Source organism: Chiloscyllium punctatum, chromosome 32, assembly GCF_047496795.1.
Source record: "Chiloscyllium punctatum isolate Juve2018m chromosome 32, sChiPun1.3, whole genome shotgun sequence".
NCBI lineage: Eukaryota > Metazoa > Chordata > Chondrichthyes > Orectolobiformes > Hemiscylliidae > Chiloscyllium > Chiloscyllium punctatum.
The window spans coordinates 44,254,881-44,277,361 of record NC_092770.1 but is presented as its reverse complement, the minus strand read 5'-3'; the positions used below and the strand labels follow the sequence as shown (position 1 = coordinate 44,277,361).

The following is a 22,481-nucleotide window of genomic DNA, read 5'->3' as shown; positions in this document are numbered from 1 at the left end:
AGGGGAAACGGGGAAGGAGGGTGGGAGGGGAAACGGGGAAGGAGGGTGGGAGGGTGGGAGGGGAAATGCGGAAGGAGGGTGGGAGGGGAAACGGGGAAGGAGGGTGGGAGGGGAAACGGGGAAGGAGGGTGGGAGGGGAAACGGGGATGGAGGGTGGGAGAGGAAACGGGGAAGGAGGGTGGGAGGGTGGGAGAGGAAACGGGGAAGGAGGGTGGGAGGGTGGGAGAGGAAACGGGGAAGGAGGGTGGGAGGGTGGGAGGGGAAACGGGGAAGGAGGGTGGGAGGGTGGGAGGGGAAACGGGGAAGGAGGGTGGGAGGGTGGGAGGGGAAACGGGGAAGGAGGGTGGGAGGGGAAACGGGGAAGGAGGGGAAGGAGGGTGGGAGGGTGGGAGGGGAAACGGGGAAGGAGGGGAAACGGGGAAGGAGGGTGGGAGGGTGGGAGGGGAAACGGGGAAGGAGGGTGGGAGGGTGGGAGGGGAAACGGGGATGGAGCAGAAATGGGGAAGGAGGGTGGGAGGGGAAATGGGGAACGAGGGTGGGAGGGGAACTCAGGAAGGAGGGGAAACGGGGAAGGAGGGTGGCAGAGCGGGAGGGGAAATGGGGAACGAGGGTGCGAGGGGAAACGGGGAAGTAGGGTGGCAGGGCGGGAGGGGAAACGGCGAAGGTGGGTGGGACGGGAAACGGGGAAGGAGGGGAAACGGGGAAGGAGGGGAAACGAGGAAGGCAGGTGGGAGGATGGGAGGGGAAATGGGGGAAGGCGGGTGGGAAGGGATACAGGGAAGGAGGGGAAACAGGGAAGGAGGGTGGGAGGGTGGCAGGGGAAATGGGAAGGTTTAGGTGAAACGGGGAAAGAGGGGAAACGGGGAAGGAGGATCTGAGGGGAAACAGGTTGGGAGGGGAAACAGGGAAGGAGGGTGGGAGGGTTGGATGGGACACGGGGAAGAAAAGGAAACAGGGAAGGAGGGTGGGAATGGAAACGGGGAAGGAGGGTGGGAGGGGAAACGGGTAAGGAGGGTGGGAGGGGAAACGGGTAAGGAGGGTGGGAGGGGAAACGGGGATGGAGGGTGGGAGGGTGCGAGGGGAAGTGGGGAAGGAGGGTGGGAGGGTGCGAGGGGAAGTGGGGAAGGAGGGTGCGAGGGGAAATGGGGAAGGAGGGTGCGAGGGGAAACGGGGAGGTAGGGTGGGAGGGGAAACGGGGAAGGAGGGGAAATGGGCAAGGAGGGTGGGAGGGGAAACGGGGAAGGAGGGGAAACGGGGAGGGAGGGTGGAAGGGTGAGAGGGGAAATGGGGAAGGAGGGTGGGAGGGGAAACAGGGAAGGAGGGTGGGAGGGTGGGAGAGGAAACGGGGAAGGAGGGTGGGAGGGTGGGAGGGGAAACAGGGAAGGAGGGTGGGAGGGTGTGAGGGGAAACAGGGAAGGAGGGCGGGAGGGTGGGAGGGGAAACGGGGAAGGAGGGTGGGAGGGTGGGAGGGGAAACGGGGAAGGAGGGTGGGAGGGGAAACGGGGAAGGAGGGGAAACGGGGAAGGAGGGTGGGAGGGTGGGAGGGGAAACGGGGAAGGAGGGTGGGAGGGTGGGAGGGGAAACGGGGAAGGAGGGTGGGAGGGGAAACGGGGAAGGAGGGTGGGAGGGTGTGAGGGGAAACAGGGAAGGAGGGTGGGAGGGTGTGAGGGGAAACAGGGAAGGAGGGTGGGAGGGTGTTAGGGGAAACAGGGAAGGAGGGGAAACGGGGAAGGAGGGTGGGAGGGTGTGAGGGGAAACAGGGAAGGAGGGCGGGAGGGTGGGAGGGGAAACGGGGAAGGAGGGTGGGAGGGTGGGAGGGGAAACGGGGAAGGAGGGTGGGAGGGGAAACGGGGAAGGAGGGTGGGAGGGTGTGAGGGGAAACAGGGAAGGAGGGTGGGAGGGTGTGAGGGGAAACAGGGAAGGAGGGTGGGAGGGTGTGAGGGGAAACAGGGAAGGAGGGTGGGAGGGGAAACGGGGAAGGAGGGTGGGAGGGTGGGAGGGGAAACGGGGAAGGAGGGTGGGAGGGGAAACGGGGAAGGAGGGTGGGAGGGGAAACGGGGAAGGAGGGTGGGAGGGTGGGAGGGGAAACGGGGAAGGAGGGTGGGAGGGGAAACGGGGAAGGAGGGTGGGAGGGTGGGAGGGGAAACGGGGAAGGAGGGTGGGAGGGTGGGAGGGGAAACAGGGAAGGAGGGTGGGAGGGTGGGAGGGGAAACGGGGAAGGAGGGTGGGAGGGTGGGAGGGGAAACGGGGAAGGAGGGTGGGAGGGGAAACGGGGAAGGAGGGTGGGAGGGGAAACGGGGATGGAGGGTGGGAGAGGAAACGGGGAAGGAGGGTGGGAGGGTGGGAGAGGAAACGGGGAAGGAGGGTGGGAGGGTGGGAGAGGAAACGGGGAAGGAGGGTGGGAGGGTGGGAGGGGGAAACGGGGAAGGAGGGTGGGAGGGGAAACGGGGAAGGAGGGTGGGAGGGTGGGAGGGGAAACGGGGAAGGAGGGTGGGAGGGGAAACGGGGAAGGAGGGGAAGGAGGGTGGGAGGGGAAACGGGGAAGGAGGGGAAACGGGGAAGGAGGGTGGGAGGGTGGGAGGGGAAACGGGGATGGAGCAGAAATGGGGAAGGAGGGTGGGAGGGGAAATGGGGAACGAGGGTGGGAGGGGAACTGAGGAAGGAGGGGAAACGGGGAAGGAGGGTGGCAGAGCGGGAGGGGAAATGGGGAACGAGGGTGCGAGGGGAAACGGGGAAGTAGGGTGGCAGGGCGGGAGGGGAAACGGCGAAGGTGGGTGGGACGGGAAACGGGGAAGGAGGGGAAACGGGGAAGGAGGGGAAACGAGGAAGGCAGGTGGGAGGATGGGAGGGGAAACGGGGAAGGCGGGTGGGAAGGGATACAGGGAAGGAGGGGAAACAGGGAAGGAGGGTGGGAGGGTGGCAGGGGAAATGGGAAGGTTTAGGTGAAACGGGGAAAGAGGGGAAACGGGGAAGGAGGATCTGAGGGGAAACAGGGTGGGAGGGGAAACAGGGAAGGAGGGTGGGAGGGTTGGATGGGACACGGGGAAGAAAAGGAAACAGGGAAGGAGGGTGGGAATGGAAACGGGGAAGGAGGGTGGGAGGGGAAACGGGTAAGGAGGGTGGGAGGGGAAACAGGTAAGGAGGGTGGGAGGGGAAACGGGGATGGAGGGTGGGAGGGTGCGAGGGGAAGTGGGGAAGGAGGGTGGGAGGGTGCGAGGGGAAGTGGGGAAGGAGGGTGCGAGGGGAAATGGGGAAGGAGGGTGCGAGGGGAAATGGGGAAGGAGGGTGCAAGGGGAAATGGGGAAGGAGGGTACAAGGGGAAATGGGGAGGTAGGGTGGGAGGGGAAACGGGGAAGGAGGGGAAATGGGCAAGGAGGGTGGGAGGGGAAACGGGGAGGGAGGGTGGAAGGGTGAGAGGGGAAACGGGGAAGGAGGGTGGGAGGGGAAACAGGGTGAGAGGGTGGGAGGGGAAAAGGGCAAGGAGGGTGGGAGGGGAAAAGGGCAAGGAGGGTGGGAGAGTTGGGGGGAAACGGACAAGGAGGATGGGACGGGAAACTGGGAAGGAGGGGAAATGGGGAAGGAGGGCGGGAGGGGAAATGGGGAAGGAGGGGAAACAGGGAAGGAGGGTGAGAGGGTGGGAGGGGAAATGGGTAAGGAGGGTGGGAGGGGAAACGGGGAGGGAGGGTGGGAGGGGAAACGGGGAGGGAGGGTGGGAGGGGAAACGGGGTAGGAGAGTGGAAGGGTAAACGGGGGTAGGAGAGTGGGAGGGGAAACGGGGTAGGAGGTTGGGAGGGGAAACGGGAAAGGAGGTTGGGAGGGGAAACGGGAAAGGAGGGTGGGAGGGGAAATGGGATGGGACTGTGGGAGGGGAAACGGGGATGGAGGGTGTGAGGGGAAACGGGGAAGGAGGGTAGGAGGGTGCGAGGGGAAATGGGGAAGGAGGCTGGGAGGGGAAACGGGGAGTGAGGGTGGGAGAGTTGGGGGGAAATGGACAAGGAGGACGGGAGGGGAAACGGGGAAGGAGGGGAAATGGGGAAGGAGGGGTAATGGGGAAGGAGGGTGGGGGGAAACGGGGAGAGAAGGTGGAAGGGTGAGAGGGAAAACGGAGAAGGAGGGTGGGAGGGGAAAAGGGCAAGGAGGGCAGGAGAGTTGGGGGGAAACGGACAAGGAGGACGGGAGGGGAAACGGGGAAGGAGGGGAAATGGGGAAGGAGGGCGGAAGGGGAAATGGGGAAGGAGGGGAAACGGTGAAGGAGGGTGAGAGGGTGGGAGGGGAAACAGTAAGAGGATGGGAGGGGAAACGGGGAGGTAGGGTGGGGGGGAAACGGGGAAGGAGGTTGGGAGGGGAAACGGGAAAGGAGGGTGGGAGGGGAAACGGGGAAGGAGGGTGGGAGGGGAGGATTGGAAACGGGGAAGGAGGATGGGAGGGGAAACGGGGAAGGCGGAGAAACGGGGAAGGAGGGTGGGAGGTGAAACGGGGTGGGAGGTGAAACGGGGTGGGAGGTGAAACGGGGAGGGAGGGTGGGCGGGCGGGCGGGAGGTGAAACGGGGATGGAGGGTGGGCAGGCGGTCGGGAGGGGAAACGGGGATGGAGGGGAAACGAGGTTGGAGGGTGGGCGGGCTGGAGGGGAAACGAGGTTGGAGGGTGGGCGGGCGGGAGGGGAAACGAGGTTGGAGGGTGGGCGGGCGGGAGGGGAAATGAGGATGGAGGGTGGGCGGGCGGGCGGGAGGGGAAATGAGGATGGAGGGTGGGCGGGCGGGCGGGAGGGGAAATGAGGATGGAGGGTAACCAGGGAAGGAGGGTAAACGGGAAAGGAGGGTGGGAGGGAAGGAGGGTAAACGGGGAAGGAGGGTAAACGGGGAAGGAGGGTGGGAGGGAAGGAGGGTAAACGGGGAAGCAGGGTAAACGGGGAAGGAGGGCGGGAGGGTAAACGGGGAAGGAGGGTACACGGGGAAGGAGGGTGGGAGGGCGGGAGGGTAAACGGGGAAGGAGGGTAAACGGGGAAGGAGGGTGGGAGGGCGGGAGGGTAAACGGGGAAGGAGGGTGGGAGGGCGGGAGGGTAAACGGGGAAGGAGGGTAAACGGGGAAGGAGGGTGGGAGGGCGGGAGGGTAAACGGGGAAGGAGGGTGGGAGGGCGGGAGGGTAAACGGGGAAGGAGGGTAAACGGGGAAGGAGGGTGGGAGGGCGGGAGGGTAAACGGGGAAGGAGGGTGGGAGGGCGGGAGGGTAAACGGGGAAGGAGGGTGGGAGGGCGGGAGGGTAAACGGGGAAGGAGGGTTGGAGGGCGGGAGGGCGGGAGGGTAAACGGGGAAGGAGGGTGGGAGGGCGGGAGGGTAAACAGGGAAGGAGGGTGGGAGGGCGGGAGGGTAAACGGGGAAGGAGGGTAAACGGGGAAGGAGGGTGGGAGGGCGGGAGGGTAAACGGGGAAGGAGGGTGGGAGGGCGGGAGGGTAAACGGGGAAGGAGGGTGGGAGGGCGGGAGGGTAAACGGGGAAGGAGGGTAAACGGGGAAGGAGGGCGGGAGGGTAAACGGGGAAGGAGGGCGGGAGGGCGGGAGGGTAAACGGGGAAGGAGGGCGGGCGGGCGGGAGGGTAAACGGGGAAGGAGGGCGGGCGGGCGGGAGGGTAAACGGGGAAGGAGGGCGGGCGGGCGGGAGGGTAAACGGGGAAGGAGGGCGGGCGGGCGGGAGGGTAAACTGGGAAGGAGGGTAAACGGGGAAGGAGGGTAGGAGGGCGGGAGGGTAAACGGGGAAGGAGGGTGGGAGGGCGGGAGGGTAAAGGTGAAGGAGGGTGGGAGGGCGGGAGGGTAAACGGGGAAGGAGGGTAAACGGGGAAGGAGGGCGGGAGGGTAAACGGGGAAGGAGGGCGGGAGGGCGGGAGGGTAAACGGGGAAGGAGGGCGGGCGGGCGGGAGGGGAAACGGGGAAGGAGGGCGGGCGGGCGGGAGGGGAAACTGGGAAGGAGGGCGGGCGGGCGGGAGGGGAAACGGGGATGGAGGGGAAATGGAGAATGAGGGTGGGAGGGTGTGAGGGCTGGAGGGGAAATGGTGCCGGGTATCGGGGCAAGGGGAGCGGTGCAAAGAGAATGGGGGAAGGGGAACGTGGGAAGGGCAACGTGGGAAGTAGGGGTGGGGATGTGGGGGAGGGGGAGGGGGAGGGGCAGGGGGAGGGGGAGGGGCAGGGGGAGGGGGAGGGGGGAACAGGGGATGGGGATGGGGAGGGGGATGGGGATGGGGAGGGGGAGGGGGATGGGGATGGGGAGGGGGAGGGGGAGTGGGGGAGGGGGAGGGGTGAGTGGGGGAGGGGGAGGGGGGAGTGGGGGAGGGGGAGGGGAGAGTGGGGGTGGGGGGAGGGGAGAGTGGGGGTGGGGGCAGGTAAGGGGAGAGGGAGGGTGCGGGGAGAGGGAGGAGGAGAGGGAGTGAGAGGGAGGGGGAAGAGGGAAGGGAAGAGGGAAGGTGATGGTGAGAGGGAGGGGTGAGAGGGAGAGGGATGGGGTGGGTTAGAGGGAGAGGGATGGGGTGGGGGAGTGGGAAGGTGTGAGGGAGGGGGGGTGAGAGGGTGAGAGAGGGGGAGGGAGGGAGAGGTGAAGAGGTCAGGAGAGGGAGGTGAGAGGGAGGGGGAAGAGGGAAGGGAAGAGGGAGGGTGATGGTGAGAGGGAGGGGTGAGAGGGAGAGGGATGGGGTGGGGGAGAGGGAAGGTGTGAGGGAGGGGAGGGGTGAGAGAGGGGAGGGGTGAGAGAGGGGGAGGGAGGGAGAGGCGAAGGGGTCAGGGGAAGGGGAAACGGGAATGAGGGAGGGAGGCAGGGGATAGTGGGGGAGGAAGACTGAGGTCGGGAGAGGGTTGTGGGAGGGGGTGAGACGGTTAAGGGGGAGGGGAGGGAGGAAGGTGAGACAGACTGGGGGGGTCCCTGGGGGTGGGTACACAGTCCTGTTGTGAGGCTGGGGGAGGTATGAGCAATGTGAGTCTTGACCGGATCGTAACGTTCGGATTTCGGGACAAATACAGAGGAACGGGGTAAGGAGCAGCGCACATCCCCCTCACCTTCATCAGCTGCCCCACCCCGCCCCACCATAAACTCCCACCTCATCGCTCAAACCGTGCACCACAGTTCACCGACCACTTTCTCTTTGTTCAGAACTCAGAAAACAACATCGCGCCACACCTTTCCCAAACCAACACCTTTCCCAAACCAACACCTTTCCCACACTGCCCAACAAAATAATCCTCACCTTTTCAAAGTCGGGATAGCGACAGCCGCCCTGCAGGAATGATGAAAAAAAAATGACATTCTATTATATATTTTTGGAGCGATAAGTTTGAGTTTTATGTGTATGAAAGCTGATTATACTCACAGCAGCGTCACTCAGAGGAAAGGCGCGGGCTTCTCGCCTCTCGCCTGCACCTGGAGCTGTGCACCTGAGCAAACACTGATGTCACCTCCCAGTCTCCCCATACAGCTCAGTGCAGCACCAGCCAGTGCTCACTGCTCTTCTGAAACATTGTCATCGCCTTGTAAACTCACTGGGCACGGACACCCCATTCGATCACTGTGCAATGCTTTCATTTATCCCATCTGCCAACATCACATTAGCAGAGCAGGGTTGCAGCACAACATGGCCTGATTCTGCTTCTAGTTTTTATATCATTCTTCAATCATTCACCTTCCTGACCTTTTGTGTCTCTCTGCCTACCTGCTGATAGTTTTGTTAGATTAAAAGCAGCTAAACAGACTGGCACGGGATAAGTGAATTATGACTGCTAGCAAGGAAGGAGAAAATTAGGACTCCAGATGCTGGAGATCCGAGTGGAGAGTTTGCTGCTGGAAAAGCACAGCAGGTCAGACAGCATCCAAGGAGTACAAAAATTGACGTTTCGGGCATAAGCCACTCATCAGGGATGAGGCTTGTGTTCTGGGGGGCTGAGAGATATCTCTTATTCCTAAAACGTCGATTCTACTACTCCTCAGATACTGCGTGACCTGCTGTGCTTTTCCAGCACCATACTCTCGACTGCTCGCAAGGAACCAAAGACAGACACCAGCATGAGGTACAGTGGAATTTCTCACCGCTGAGAAATAAACCAGGTTAGTAAAAGGCAACAGCAATATAATCCACAATACAGTAGGAAGAAACAGCAGCAGCAGTTGTCATGTGACCCATGGACGCTGTCATTTAACAAGATCATGGTTCATCTTCTACCTCAACTCCACGTTACAGCACTATTCTATATCATTTAATGTATTTGGTTGCCAAGTATCAATTAACGTCTGTGTCAAGTGGACTCATCAACTGAGTATTCGCAACTCCATGGGGTAGCAGGTTCTAATGGTCCTTTGAGTGAAGAAATGTTTCTTATCCCAGTTCTGAATAACCGACTCTTTATGCTCAGAATGTGACTGTACACTCTAGGCTTCCCAGGCAGGGAAACATTCTTTCAAATGTGCACAGAAAATTCTGCAGAAACTCACCGGGCCTGGCAGCATATGTGGAGAGAAAAACAGAATTAACCTTTAGAGTCAGCTTGACTCTTCTTCAGAACTTGCATTTGAAACTATTTTTTCAACATCTGTGTTAGCACCAGTTATGTCAACTCCACTCCTTATTTAACAGCAATAGGTTTTAGATTTTAAAAGGATGCCGCAATTATCAATTCAGTATGCAGTTAACCTAGTGAAGTTTGTAAGAATTAAGCCAGACATTAATGAAATAAACACAAGGATTAATTTTGTTGCTAAAAAAGTATTTAAAATGTTAAAAACATCTGAACATGGCTTACTTCCTACTAATGTGTGCAAATATACAAACTCTCCAAGCAAGCAAAACAAAATACAATTTTGCAGATGAGTTGGTGTTAAATTTGATGTGGAGGGTGTTGGACTATAATCTGATGTTGTGTGATTTTTAACAATGTTAAATTTGGTCAAGTAAAACACACATTCAGAAGATATAGTCAATAAAGATTCACTGATTGCGATTCAGTCCAGCTTCTGTTTCTTTGCTGAAGCAGTTACTTTTCAGTCGTAGCTGGAAGATCGTCTTTTCTCCTGAAATCCTGTCGCAGAAAATTAATAGCTTTTTAGTACAGTCACTACATGCTATTTGTAGACAGTTCCAAGCAATGCAGAATGCAGACATGGATGTAATATTGTAGAAAGAGGGAGATGCTCCCTTTGGTAGCCAACACATTCTCTCCTCATTCCTAGTTTCAGCATCCACACAAAAGTTTGTAAAACACAACCTCTCTCCATCTTGGCTGTATATTCCAAAAACTATGAAAGACAGCTCACATCTCATTCAGATTCCTTTTACAGCAAAGATGATTAGTTTATCCAATGTTCCGGCCATTAACTCATGAATTAACCATCTTTCATTTTAATAAGCAAAGAAGCTGTTCACATATCCAGATGTGCCATTGTGTCTGTTGGGGTCTTTGTAAACTTTACATATCTGTAGAATAAGGCTTCATTGGTGCAAATTAGTGATTGCAGATACTTCAAATCAGTGTTCATTGTTTAGCAAAAGTATTTTTTAAAAATTCTATATACACCAGCTAATAAAATTACAGACTCATATAGTATATCTTCTTAACACCTGACAAGTTCCTTAAGAAACTTATATGCTTCAATTGCATTAGCTTCCATCCTTGTGAACTTGGAGAAATATAGGTTGAGTAGACTTAATCTCTCCTCATAAGACAATGGCAAGGAACAGTAATGAACCACTGTCCCACTCTCTCTCGGTTAAGTATTTTCTTTTGTTAGGTAAGGAAACTTGGCCACAGTAAGATTTCTGTATACTTCAGTCCCTTTGTAACAATTATTTGTCTTTGTAATTGACTACTGTGTTATGATTCATGTACAAGGACATTCAGGATTCTCTGAATACAAATATTTCTAAGTCTCACCAAAACATACTTTTTTACTTTTTCTACCAAAGTGGATAACTTTGCACTTCAGCAGGTAATGTTCAATCTGCCATATCCTCAACCACTCAACAGGCCAGTCTGTTATCTGTTAATTCATATTAATCCTGAATGCTAGAATCTAATTTGGATATGTAGTGTTTATGCTTTATATTCATTAATATTTATGAATATTATTTTTTCTTATGTTTGTTTTGCTTCAAGTTAGTACAGTAATGATATTTTTGTGTTTCAATTCAACCCTGGAATCTTGCTCCTTATTTTCTTACACTTGGTTTATCCACACATACAGTTCTGTAAATCATTATGGTTTTTCAAGTTAAATCATACCAAAGATCTGGCTTTTCCAGTATTCTCAGAATGAAAAGTATGATCAACATCATTACAGTCTATGTTTCATGATGATTATTATCGGAGTTTACAGAATATTTAAAGTAATATTTTTGGAAGTGAGCTTTGCCACTTTGTTCAACATTTGTGAAAATGACCGATGCTGGTCCTGAAACATAACCAATGAAATAGCGAAATGTTAGAAAATTGTGCAATCTGAGAGATTCCGGATTTTCCAGTAACAGGCACAGCCATTTAGGGAAAATGTGTATCCGTGCACACACATTTTCTGTCAGTTGCAAAGTTGCTGTATATTCAGACATAAGTGTCACGGAAGCATGCAAATGAAACTAAAACATGACTATTAATAGCTAAACAACTCCAATATATCATATAAACAAACTGAGCATAATCAATCTAAAAGGCTCTACATCAAAACCTCAAAATCTTGGCAATCCTGCCACTTCTGCACTCTCAGGCCTCGCCCAGGCTCAGCGTTACTAGTTGCTAAGGAACAATCTAACATGCAAAGGTAAACAAGGCGACTCCGATAAATTGCTGGTTAGAAAATTTATGAAATTGCCACATTTGCAGAGCTCTGCAGAGCTCTCGCCCAGGTAAGGTTTGCCTGAATAGTTGTATCGCAAATTATCAGCCAGGCACGTGCCTTTGGAACCTGAGAGGGTGCTGAAAAAAATATTTTTCTTCCAAAAAGAAACCTCAAGCATTGATCTGCGCCGTGCAGGATGAAAGGGAGAAAAGGGAAAGACAAACAAATAAAAGGACATGATTGCAAGAAAGAATATGGGAAATCCTTTACTACGAATATTTTCGGCCAAGGGTATTTCCGTCGAACTGGTGCAGTCGAAAATACTTAAAAACCGAAAGAACTGCACTTGCTTGTATATCAGAAACAGAAATTGCTGGAAAAGCTCGGCAGATCTAACAGCCTCTGTGGAGATAAATCAGAACTAATGGATCCAGTGTGAAGGGTTCTGAGGAAGGGTCACTTGACCCGAAACGTTTACACTGTACATATTTACCCACTGCATCCAAACTCCTAATGGGTCTGAGCAATAGTCTGGGCGGCTGCAGGAATCCGCGATAATAGTAAGATTGCAGTAAGATGAGAAATGAAATTAATAATGGTAAACTCAGTTTTGTTATAGCGCCCTGTTGAAAAAACAGGGGAGAAACTTCCGTTGCTCTAACCCTTAACTTCAGGACATACCAAAACACTTTACAAGCAATCACATTCTTTTGAGGGGCAGTATTCGTTGCCATATTGGAATGTCGCAGCCAGTTTGTACAGCCCTACAGTACCATAATCAACATGTCCCCAACCTTCCAATCTCTGGGGACCAGACATACACCAGAAGATACCCATTGGGACCCCTCTCCCAAGTACTGACTGCATGTTATTACCCAGGAAGTTTCAGCTTTTTAATTAGACAATTTTCCCAATGCCTGTGTGAATGTCTTGGATTTCAATTTAGACATGGGAAGATATTTGACTTAATTCCCTGAATAGTACTCAGGAAACATATCCAGGGCAGGTTACTAAAACATTTAACTCCACCCCCCAACACACACACACCCCTCCGCCCACTGATTCCTCCAATTCCCCTGACCCTCTCACTCCATGCACTTTCAAAACCCATTTGAATGTCACTGAATTCTTCACTCCAAAGCCCTGGCCCCCGACCCAATCTCACCACCCTGCCATCCTACCATTCCTCCCATCTGGCATCCTATCCATCCTGCCACTCTGCCGGCTTACCTCATCTCACTCATTGACAAACAGACTGAAAAGCTATTTAAATATCAAAAGATTTCTTGTGTGTCTGTGAATGAAGACAGACCATATTATGGTAGCTACTGCTGTAAAAGGGAAGCATAATTTGGTCACAAGAAAGGACTCCAATATGCTCCAACAAAAACAGAAATTGCTGGAAAAGCTCAGCAGCTGGCAGCAGCTGTGGAGAGAAATCAGAATTAACATTTTGGGTCTGGGAACCTTCCTCAGAACTGACGGTCGCTAGGAAAAAGTTGTTTTTTTAATGCAGGAGGTAGAATGGCGGGGAAGGGGAGATGAGTAAACAATAAATGGAAATAGAGCCCAAAGAGAGAGAAGGACAGTTAATGGCTACTAATGGGGACAATTAGTGGCTATCAGTGGGTTGTGTGTAATAGCAGGCCGTGCGATAACAAGCTCTGGTGTGTGGGAGTTTTGGTAAGGGCATTGCTAGAAGTTCTTGCATGGAGTCCCAATGGTAATGGAGAAAAGTAGGAGAATCAATCGGCTAATGATTACTGTTTCTGGTTGATTCAGGCTAGTGCAATGATGACTACATATTAACCCTGGTCTGTGGTTAGCAGTGAAGAATGCAAAGATTTTTCTATTAATTCCTGATGAAGGACTTATGCCTGAAACGTCGATTCTCCTGCTCCTTGGATGCTGTCTGACCTGCTGTGCTTTTCCAGCACCACACTCTTGACTCTGATCTCCAGCATCCGCAGTCCTCACTTTCTCCATGGACATCACTGGCCAGGCCAGCATTTATTCTTCATCCCTATTTGCTCTTGAGAAGATGAGTATGAGCTGCCTTGTTGAATCACAGTAATCAGGATAACTTCCAGTGTTTAGAGATCTCTTTCAGTGCTGTGCACTCCGTAAATGATCAGTGGCAGATGTGAGCAGGGCAAGCAACACTGCCCTAGTATTATGAGGTTTGTTTAGTGACTAGTTACCACAATTTAATACTTTTGGTTTGTTTCGATGTTGACTGAATTGATGCAAAACTGATATAACAAAGCCTGTGTAGCAGCATAATAAATCTGACATCATCTTCTGTTCTTCCAGATTTAACAACATGTGCAGTTGCTTTCCAATTTGTCACACAACAATAATGAGTGCTGTTAGCTTCAGTATTATTTTCATCTCAAAATGCACAGCAACATATTTTATTGATTTTGACTGAAGGCTAAACATGGCCAGGACACTGGGATAAACTTAGGCATTCTTATTTGAAGGCGTGGACTTTCGTATCTAACTAAGGGTACCCAGCATGGACGTTTTTTTAACGTTTCATAAAAATGGTAGAATTTCATTCCCTCAGTACTGCAGTGGAATGTCAGCCTTCATTATATGTATACTTTTCTGCAGTGGACCCACAGTAAAAATGCTATTAAAATACTCTACTAGAAGTTATACTATATATAAGATACACGGGCAATCCAATTTGCTACTGGCAAAATGTACTTCTCTCAACATTTTCAAATATTCATTCCGGACATATGCTCATCACTGGCAAAACTGGTATTTTTTGCTTATCTGATTTCTCCTTAAGAAAGTGGCAGTTGACCTTTTCATTGAGCATTTTAATATAATTGAGGGGCTTACTTGGTCACACCAGAGGAGAATTAACTATCAACCATGCTAATATGAAACAGGAGTCACATGTACTTCAGATAAGTTTTATCTACAGCGTTTCAAAACTGACTTATAATATAGAAACAGCTACAATGAAAATTTGATCACATTCATACTCATTAATTAATCTGGAACAAAAGCATGATAACATTAAGAATTTTCCCTTATGAAATAACAAAAATCCTTAAATTTAAAATTAAAATTTTGCAATAAGTCAATAATATTTATGGTTTGTACAGATTTCTATCTATTTTTATGTTGTCATGAGGGCACTTCATGTCTTTCATTCACAGGGTTAACTGAATCTGCGATAGTTCACATTCATCAGAATAATCATGACAGGAAAAGTGAAATGGGTAACAGACATTGATAAATCTGTGCTTTTAAATAACTTTGAAAAAAGAGGCTGGATCCAGGTGTCGGCAAGTGAGGACTGGAATTTTTATTGGTGAGTAAACTGTAGAATAGTAAATCAGTCGATTCTGATTTGAATACTGAATATACAGACATTGGAATTATGAATCAAAAACAATAGTACCAGAATTTTTTGAAAGCATCTATTCTTTGCAATTTTGATATATCGCGAGCATGCTGCAGGAATTTTAAGATCAGATGGTGAAGAAGGATATCTGGAGCAAAGTAGAATTCATAGAATCCCTATAGTTATGACACAAAAGTCGGTGGAGTTGTGGACAGCGAAGAAGGATGTGGCAGGTTACAGCGGGATATAGATAAGTTGCAGAGCTGGGCAGTAAGGTGGCAAATGGAGTTCAATGTAGCTAAGTGTGAAGTCATTCACATGGGTAGGAGTAACAAGAAGATGGATTACTGGGCTAATGGTAGACGACTTGGTAGTGTGGATGAGCAGAGGGATCTTGGTGTCCATGTACACAGATCTTTGAAAGTTGCCACCCAGGTAAATAGTGCTGTGAATAAGGCAAATGGTGTACTGGGCTTTATTGGTAGAGGAATCCAGTTTCGGAGTCCTGAGGTCATGTTGCAGTTGTATCAGACTCTGGTGCGGCCTCATCTGGAGTATTGTGTGCAGTTTTGGTCGCCATACTACAGGAAGGATGTGGAGGCACTGGAACGGGTGCAGAGGAGGTTTACCAGGATGTTGCCTGGCATGGTAGGAAGATCGTATGAGGAAAGGCTGAGGCACCTGGGACTTTTCTCATTGGAGAAAAGAAGGATTAGGGGAGATTTGATCGAGGTGTACAAGATGATTAGGGGTTTAGATAGGGTTGACAGTGAGAACCTTTTTCCGTGTATGGAGTCAGCTGTTACTAGGGGACACAGCTTTAAATTAAGGGGTGGTAGGTATAGGACAGATGTTAGGGGTAGATTTTTTACTCAGTGGGTTGTGAGTTCATGGAATGCCCTGCCAGTAGCAGTGGTGGACTCTCCCTCTTTATGGTCATTTAAGCGGGCATTGGACAAGCATATGGAGGTTATCAGGCTAGTGTAGGTTAGGTGGGCTTCGGTCGGCGCAACATCGAGGGCTGAAAGGCCTGTACTGCGCTGTATTTTTCTATGTTCTATGTGTAAACAGACCATTTATCCCAACAAGTCCACATCAACCCTCCAAAAAAATAACCCACCCAGACCCATTTCCCTACTACTCTATATTTACCCCTGACCTATACATCCCTGAATACCATGGACAATTTAGCATGGCCAGTTCACCTAACGTTTTATATTTGGTCAATTCTCCAGTGTTTCAGAATGTTCCAACAGAGCCGTATAATTCTTCTTGAATTGTAAAACCAGATTTTTTTTGACAATGTGGTTTCACGAGACGAAAGGGAATTGTACACAAAAGCACTCTGTAAAGACAACATTTAGTTCAATTTTTCTAAAGACTGTCAGCAAGCTGCATCAGAAGGCTGATGAAGTGCCTGATAAAAGCCAAAGGGTGGGAAATATGAGGGCTATGAACAGAGTTTGAGAGTAAGTAGTAGAATGGTACAGGTCCCAAAGTCTCTCATCAGTGAAGCGAAAATACAGTATTGTTGCTTGAGATGGTTAGATAAGGAAAGTGTATCTGAAACTCTAGAACATCGTTCTCAAAAGAATAGCAATAGAGCTTGTCCAATAGACGGTGGCAGGAATTCTCAGTATGTGGATTGCCTCATCGTAGATCCTTCAAATATTTGTGCTACCTTTCAGAGTTACCTTTTACTGTTACTTGCACATAGTGCTCACAGAACCTTACGGCCCTTTCATCGCTTATCATATCATTACTGCCATGTAAACGCTTAATGAAAGATGGACGTTGTACTTTTAAAAAGCAATATGGAATATGAACACCGTACCTTCACAAAATAGACTTGAACAGAATCAAATGATCTACTTTGTCGTTTTTGGGTAGGCGGATACAAATGTGCCTGAACATATCTCAAGGAAATTGCTTAAAATACAAATGGTCCTCTCAGGTGCTAATTGATTACCCCTCACTATTCAGTGCTGGAGATTTAAAATGGCAATAACCATTAGATTTGCTAATCCATAAATATGGAATTACAAATAAAATTATTCAGAGAGAATTATTAGAGCTGGAATCTTGATATCAAATATGTGTGCCCAATACTTTGGCTTCCAATCATTACATCAACAAAGGAGCAGTGGAAGCTCGATTATCCGAACATGATGGGTGGGCACTATTTCGTTCGGATAATTGATTATTCGGAAAATCGATTAAATGCCTTTCCTCTGGGGCTCGGAGATTTAAAGTCTGCTCCCTATTCTGGAGACTGTAGCAGCACACAGCACGCGAGCCCCAGCCCCCATCACCACCTCCCCATCCAGCACTGCCCCCCCCCCCCCAACCTGGTCCTACCCTGCCCCCCAACCCAGTCCAACCCCGCCCCCCCAGCACAAAGAGTGTGAGCCCCCGCCCCCAACACAGCCTCCCCCCCCCCCCCCCCCCCCCACCGCCCCCTGTCCACCCCCGGCCTCTCTCCAGGGCATCCAGACTGCACACCAACAACAAGACTGCTGCTGCCTTTGTGGGATAAGTCTCCAAATAGCGCACAGACCCACACACATAGCCACACTCAACTTTTTACTGCAACTTTTTGACAGGTTCCATGTTTGCCCTGTATCGGACAATGTTGGAGAGATTATTCCTGGGAAGTTTGGGGGTTAGGGCACACCCCTCTGTAGGGGGTGTATTCCAGGGAAAGTGTGGGGAGAGAGAGAAAGCGCGGGCAGTCAGTCATTTGGAGACGGGCTTTTTTAAAATTCCTGATGAAGGGCTTTTGCCCGAAACGTTGATTTCGCTGCTCGTTGGATGCTGCCTGAACTGCTGTGCTCTTTCAGCACCACTAATCCAGTATTTGATTTTCAGCATCTGCAGTCATTGTTTTTACCATTTGGAGATGGTGCCTGTTTAATCACTGTAAACAAAAGATGCGATCACTGCTGGAAACACATCTTTGATGTAATGTTTCTATCGGGACCTTGAGATTTCCTTCAGGTAATCGATTTTTGGATAATTGGTATTCGGATAATCGAGTTTCCTCAGTATACATCGATAGTGCCATCAGATAGCTGAATATGGCTGGAGAGGGAATTAGTAACCACAGTGACTGCCTAGCAAATTAGTCTGGGACAATAAGGGACTTTGCCTCTCACATCACCTTAGCCAGAGAAAAGGGGTGACCAATTATCTTTCTTGCAAAGTTATATTTCTTTACTCCAGGAACTTGGCTTCAATTTTGCCTGAAATGGCCAGAAATGTAAATCTCCATTGTTTCCAGGGAACCATGAGAGAATCTTTCAGGCCCACATGATTTCAATAATCATCTTAAGGACCATATAAACAAGTGACTGGTCTCTTTCTACTGCATTACTTGTCTAAGTGCATGTTAGAGCTTTAATAATAATCTTCTTGTTTGTGAGCATCTGTTTGTTTTCAAAGTGGGTGTTGGTCACATTTATATTCGGAAATTGTGAAAGATGAAAATTTAACATTTCTTTGACTCAAATTACAAGAAAACTGGTCCATGTCTGTTCTTTAAGTTTACAGCAGTAAAGGGGTTAAAGCACTATCTGCATAATTACATTTTGTTGTAGGCAGTCAAGAGATGAGAAAAGAAGACCATAAGACCATAAGACATAGGAGTGGAAGCAAGGCCATTCAGCCCATCGAGTCCGCTCTGCCATTTAATCATGGCTGATGGGTGTTTCAATTCCACTTACCCGCACTCTCCCCGTAGCCCTTAATTCCTTGCAAGATCAAGAATTTATCAATCTCTGCCTTGAAGACACCCAACGTCCCGGCCTCCACTGTGCTCCATGGCAGTGAATTCCACAGGCCCACCACTCTCAGGCTGAAGAAATGTCTCCTCTTTTCCGTTCTAAGTTGACCCCCTCTAATTTTAAGGCTGTGCCCATGGGTCTAGTCTCCCTGCCGAACAGAAACAACTTCCCAGCATCCACCCTTTCTAAGCCATGCATTATCTTGTAAGTTTCTATTAAATCTCCCCTCAACTTTCTAAACTCTAATGAATACACTCCCAGGATCCTCAGCTGATCATCATATGTGAGCCCTATCATTCCAGGGATCATTTGTGTAAATCTCCGCTGGACACACTCCAGTGCCAGTATGTCCTTCCTGAGGTGTGGGGCCCAAGTTGGACACAGTATTCTAAATATGGCCTAACTAGAGCTTTATAAAGTCTCAGAAGCACATCACTGCTTTTATATTCCAACCCTCTTGAGATAAATGACAGCATTACATTTGCTTTCTTGATCACGGATTCAACCTGCAAATCAACCTTTAGAGAATCCTGAAATAGCGCTCGCAGATCCCTTTGTACTTTGGCTTTAGGAATTTTCTCACCATTTAAAAAATAGTCCATGCCAGACCTCGCACTTGCTCACGTTGAATTTCACCAGCCATTTCCTGGACCACTCTCCTAAACTGTCTAAATCTTTCTGCAGTTTCTGTACCTCCTCAGTCCTACCTGCCTGTCCGCCCAACTTTGTATCATCAGCTAACTTCACCAGAATGCCCCAGTCTCTTCATCCAAATCATTAGTATATAAGGTGAACAGCTGCGGCCCCAATACTGAACCCTGTGGGACCCCATTTGTCACCAGCTGCCTTTCCGAAAGAGAATCTTTTATCTCAATTCTCTGCCTTCTGTCAGACAGCCAATCTCCAACTCATGCCAGTAGCTCACCTCGAACACACGGGCCTTCACCTTACTCAGCAGAGTCCCGTGAGGCACCTTATCAAAGGCCTTTTGCAAGTCTAGATAGAGGACATCCATTGGATTTCCCTGGTCTAACCTACTTCTTATCTCTTCAAAGAATTCTAACAGGATTGTCAGGCATGACTCCCCTAACTAAATCCATGCTGACTTGTTCTAATCCAACCCTGCACTTCCAAGAATTTAGAAATTTAGAAGATAAACTATTCCTCATATCTTCCAATCCATAACAACGTACTGAGTCATAGAGATGCACAGCATGGAAGCAGACCCTTTGGTCCAACTTGTCCATGCTGACCAGATATCCTAACCTAATCTAATCCCATTTGCCATGATTTCACTTGGGAAGACACGAGCAAGCTCCCAGATGTAATAGTGGCTGAAGGACCTGAACTGAAGGGAATTTATATTAAGCAGGAAATGGTGTTGGAGAGACTGTTAGGTCTGAAGGCTGATAAGTCCCTGGGACCTGATGGTCTGCATCCCAGGGTACTGAAGGAGGTGGCTCTAGAAATCGTGGATGCATTGATGATCATTTTCCAATGTTCTATAGATTCAAGATCAGTTCCTGCGGATTGGAGGGTGGCTAATGTTGTCCCACTTTTTAAGAAAGGAGGGAGAGAGAAAACAGAGAATTATAGACCAGTTAGTTTGACCTTTGACCTCAGTGGTGGGAAAAATGCTGGAGTCAATTATAAAGAACGAAATTACAACACATCTGGATAGCCGTAACAGGATAGGTCAGAGTCAGCATGGATTTATGAAGGGGAAATCATGCTTGACTAATCTTCTGGAATTTTTTGAGGATGTAACTCTGAAGACGGACAAGGGAGATCCAGTGGATGTAGTATACCCAGACTTTCAGAAAGCCTTTGATAAAGACCCACATAGGAGGTTAGTGAGCAAAATTAGGGCACGTGGTATTGGGGGCAAAGTACTGACATGGATTGAAAATTGGTTGGCTGACAGGAAACAAAGAGTCGTGATAAACGGCTCCCTTTCGGAATGGCAGGTGGTATGCCGTAGGGATCAGTGCTGGGACCACAGCTTTTTACAATGCACATTAATGATATAGATGAAGGTATTAAAAGTAATATTAGCAAATTTGCTGATGACACAAAGCTGGGTGGCAGGGTGAAATGTGAGGAGGATGTTAGGAGATTAAAGGTGACCTGGACAGGCTAGGTGAGTGGACAGATGCATGGCAGATGCAGTTTAATGTGGATAAGTGTGTGGTTATCCACTTTGGTGGCAAGAACAGGAAGGCAGATTACTACCTAAATGGAGTCAAGTTAGGTAAAGGGGCAGTAAAACGAGATCTAGGTGTTCTTGTACATCAGTCATTGAAAGCAAACATGCAGGTACAGCAGGTAGTGAAGAAAGCTAATAGCATGCTGGCCTTCATAACAAGAGGGATTGAGTATAGAAGCAAAGAGGTCCTTCTACAGCTGTACAGGACCCTGGTGAGACCACACCTGGAATATTGTGCGCAGTTTTGGTCTCCAAATTGAAGGAAAAACATTCTGGCTATTGAGGGAGTGCAGCGTAGGTTCACGAGGTCAATTCCCGGAATGGCGGGACTATCTTACGCCGAAAGATTGGAGCGACTGAGCTTGTATATGCTTGAGTTTAGAAGGTTGAGAGGGGATCTGATTGAGATGTATAAGATTATTAAAGGATTGGACACCCTGGAGGCAGGAAGCATGTTTCTGCTGATGGGTGAGTCCCGAACCAGAGGACACAGTTTAAAGATAAGGGGTAGGCCACTTAGAACAGAGTTGAGGAGAAACGTCTTCACCCAGAGAGTGGTGGGTGTGTGGAATGCTTTGCCCCAGAAGGCAGTGGAGAAAGAGTTGGATAGAGCTCTTAAGGATAGTGGAATCAAGGGTTGGGGGATAAGGCAGGAACAGGATACTGATTGAGGATGATCAGCCATGATCATAATGAATGGTGGTGCTGGCTCGAAGGGCAGAATGGCCTACTCCTGCACCTATTGTCTATTGTCTATTTGGCCCATATCCCTCTAAACCCTTCCTATTCATATAGAGATGCCTTTTTAAATGTTACGATGGGGAGGTGCTGTTGTTGGACTGGGGTGTACAAAGTTAAAAATCACCTAACACCAGGTTATAGTCCAGCAGGTTTATTTGGAAGCACAACCATCTGATGAAGGAGCTGTGCTCCGAAAGCTAGTGCTTCCAAATAAACCTGTTGGACTATAACCTGATGTTGTGTGATTTCTAACTTTTCAAATTTTGTAATTGTATCAGTCTCCATCACCCCAACCTTAAATTCACCTGGACCATCTCTGACACCTCCCTCCACTTCCTGGACCTCTCCATCTCCATTAATGAAGACCGGCTTGACACTGACATTTTTTACAAACCCACCAACTCCCACAGCTACCTGGACTACACCTCTTCCCACCCTACCTCCTGCAAAAATGCCATCCCATATTCCCAACTCCTCCATCTCTGCCGTATCTGCTCCCAGGAGGACCAGTTCCACCACAGAACACACCAGATGGCCTCCTTCTTTAGAGATCACAATTTCCCTTTTCACGTGGTTGAAGATGCCCTCCAACGCATCTCATGCACATCCCGCACCTCCACCCTCAAACCCCACCCCTCCAACCGTAACAAGGACAGAACACCCCTGGTCCTCACTTTCCACCCTACCAACCTTCGCATAAACCGCATCATCCGCCGACATTTCCACCACCTCCAAACGGATCCCGCCACCAGAGATATATTTCCCTCCCCACCCCTTTCTGCCTTCCACAAAGACCGTTTCCTCCGTGACTACCTGGTCAGGTCCATGCCCCCCAACAACCCACCCTCTCTTCCTGGCATCCTCCCTTGCCACCGCAGGAATTGCAAAACCTGCGTCCACACCTCCTCCCCCACCACCATCCAAGGCCCCAAAGGAGCCTTCCACATCCATCAAAGTTTCACCTGCATATCCACCAATGTCATGTATTGTATCCGCTGCTCTGGATGTGGTCTCCTCTACATTGGGGATACTGGACGCCTCCTCACAGAGCGCATCAGGGAACATCTCCAGGACACCCGTACCAATCAACCCTACCACCCCGTGGCCCAACATTTCAACTCCCCCTTCCACTCTGCTGAGGACATGGAGGCCCTGGGCTTCCTCCACCGCCACTCCCTCACCACCCGAGGCCTGGAGGAAGAACGCCTCATCTTCCGCCTCGGAACATTTCAACCCTAGGGCATCAATGTGGACTTCATCAGTTTCCTCATTTCCCCTCCCTCCACCTTACCTCAGTTCCAACCTTCCAGATCAGCACCATCCCTATGACCTGTCCTACCTGCCAATCTCCCTTCCCACCTATCCACTCCACCCTCCTCTCTGACCTATCACCTCCATCCCCACCCCCATTCACCTATTGTACTCTTTATACTTCAGTTTCATACATATTCAAGATGCAACGTATTGTTGAGGATCTCAGAATTTTGATCTTTCCAAATGTTGTTATTATAAAGTTAGTTTAAAACATCTGGCCAACCAACTTTGTATACTTTGCAGTAAACTGCATTGTTACTACAACCTGCATGACATAT

At 50.0% G+C, this 22,481-nt stretch overlaps 1 protein-coding gene across 1 annotated transcript in view; it reads left to right on the top strand.

The window, feature by feature from the left end:
• The first annotated feature begins 10,828 nt into the window (after positions 1 to 10,828).
• The window catches only part of LOC140458124 (polyglutamylase complex subunit TTLL1-like), a 77,572-nt gene continuing 65,919 nt past the window's right edge, over positions 10,829 to 22,481 (top strand). Inside the window, exons 1-2 of the mRNA XM_072552231.1 lie at positions 10,829 to 10,863; positions 13,973 to 14,127. Of these exons, the coding sequence (XP_072408332.1) occupies positions 14,015 to 14,127 (113 nt within the window). The 5' untranslated portion in view covers positions 10,829 to 10,863; positions 13,973 to 14,014. The remainder of the gene's footprint in view (positions 10,864 to 13,972; positions 14,128 to 22,481) is intronic.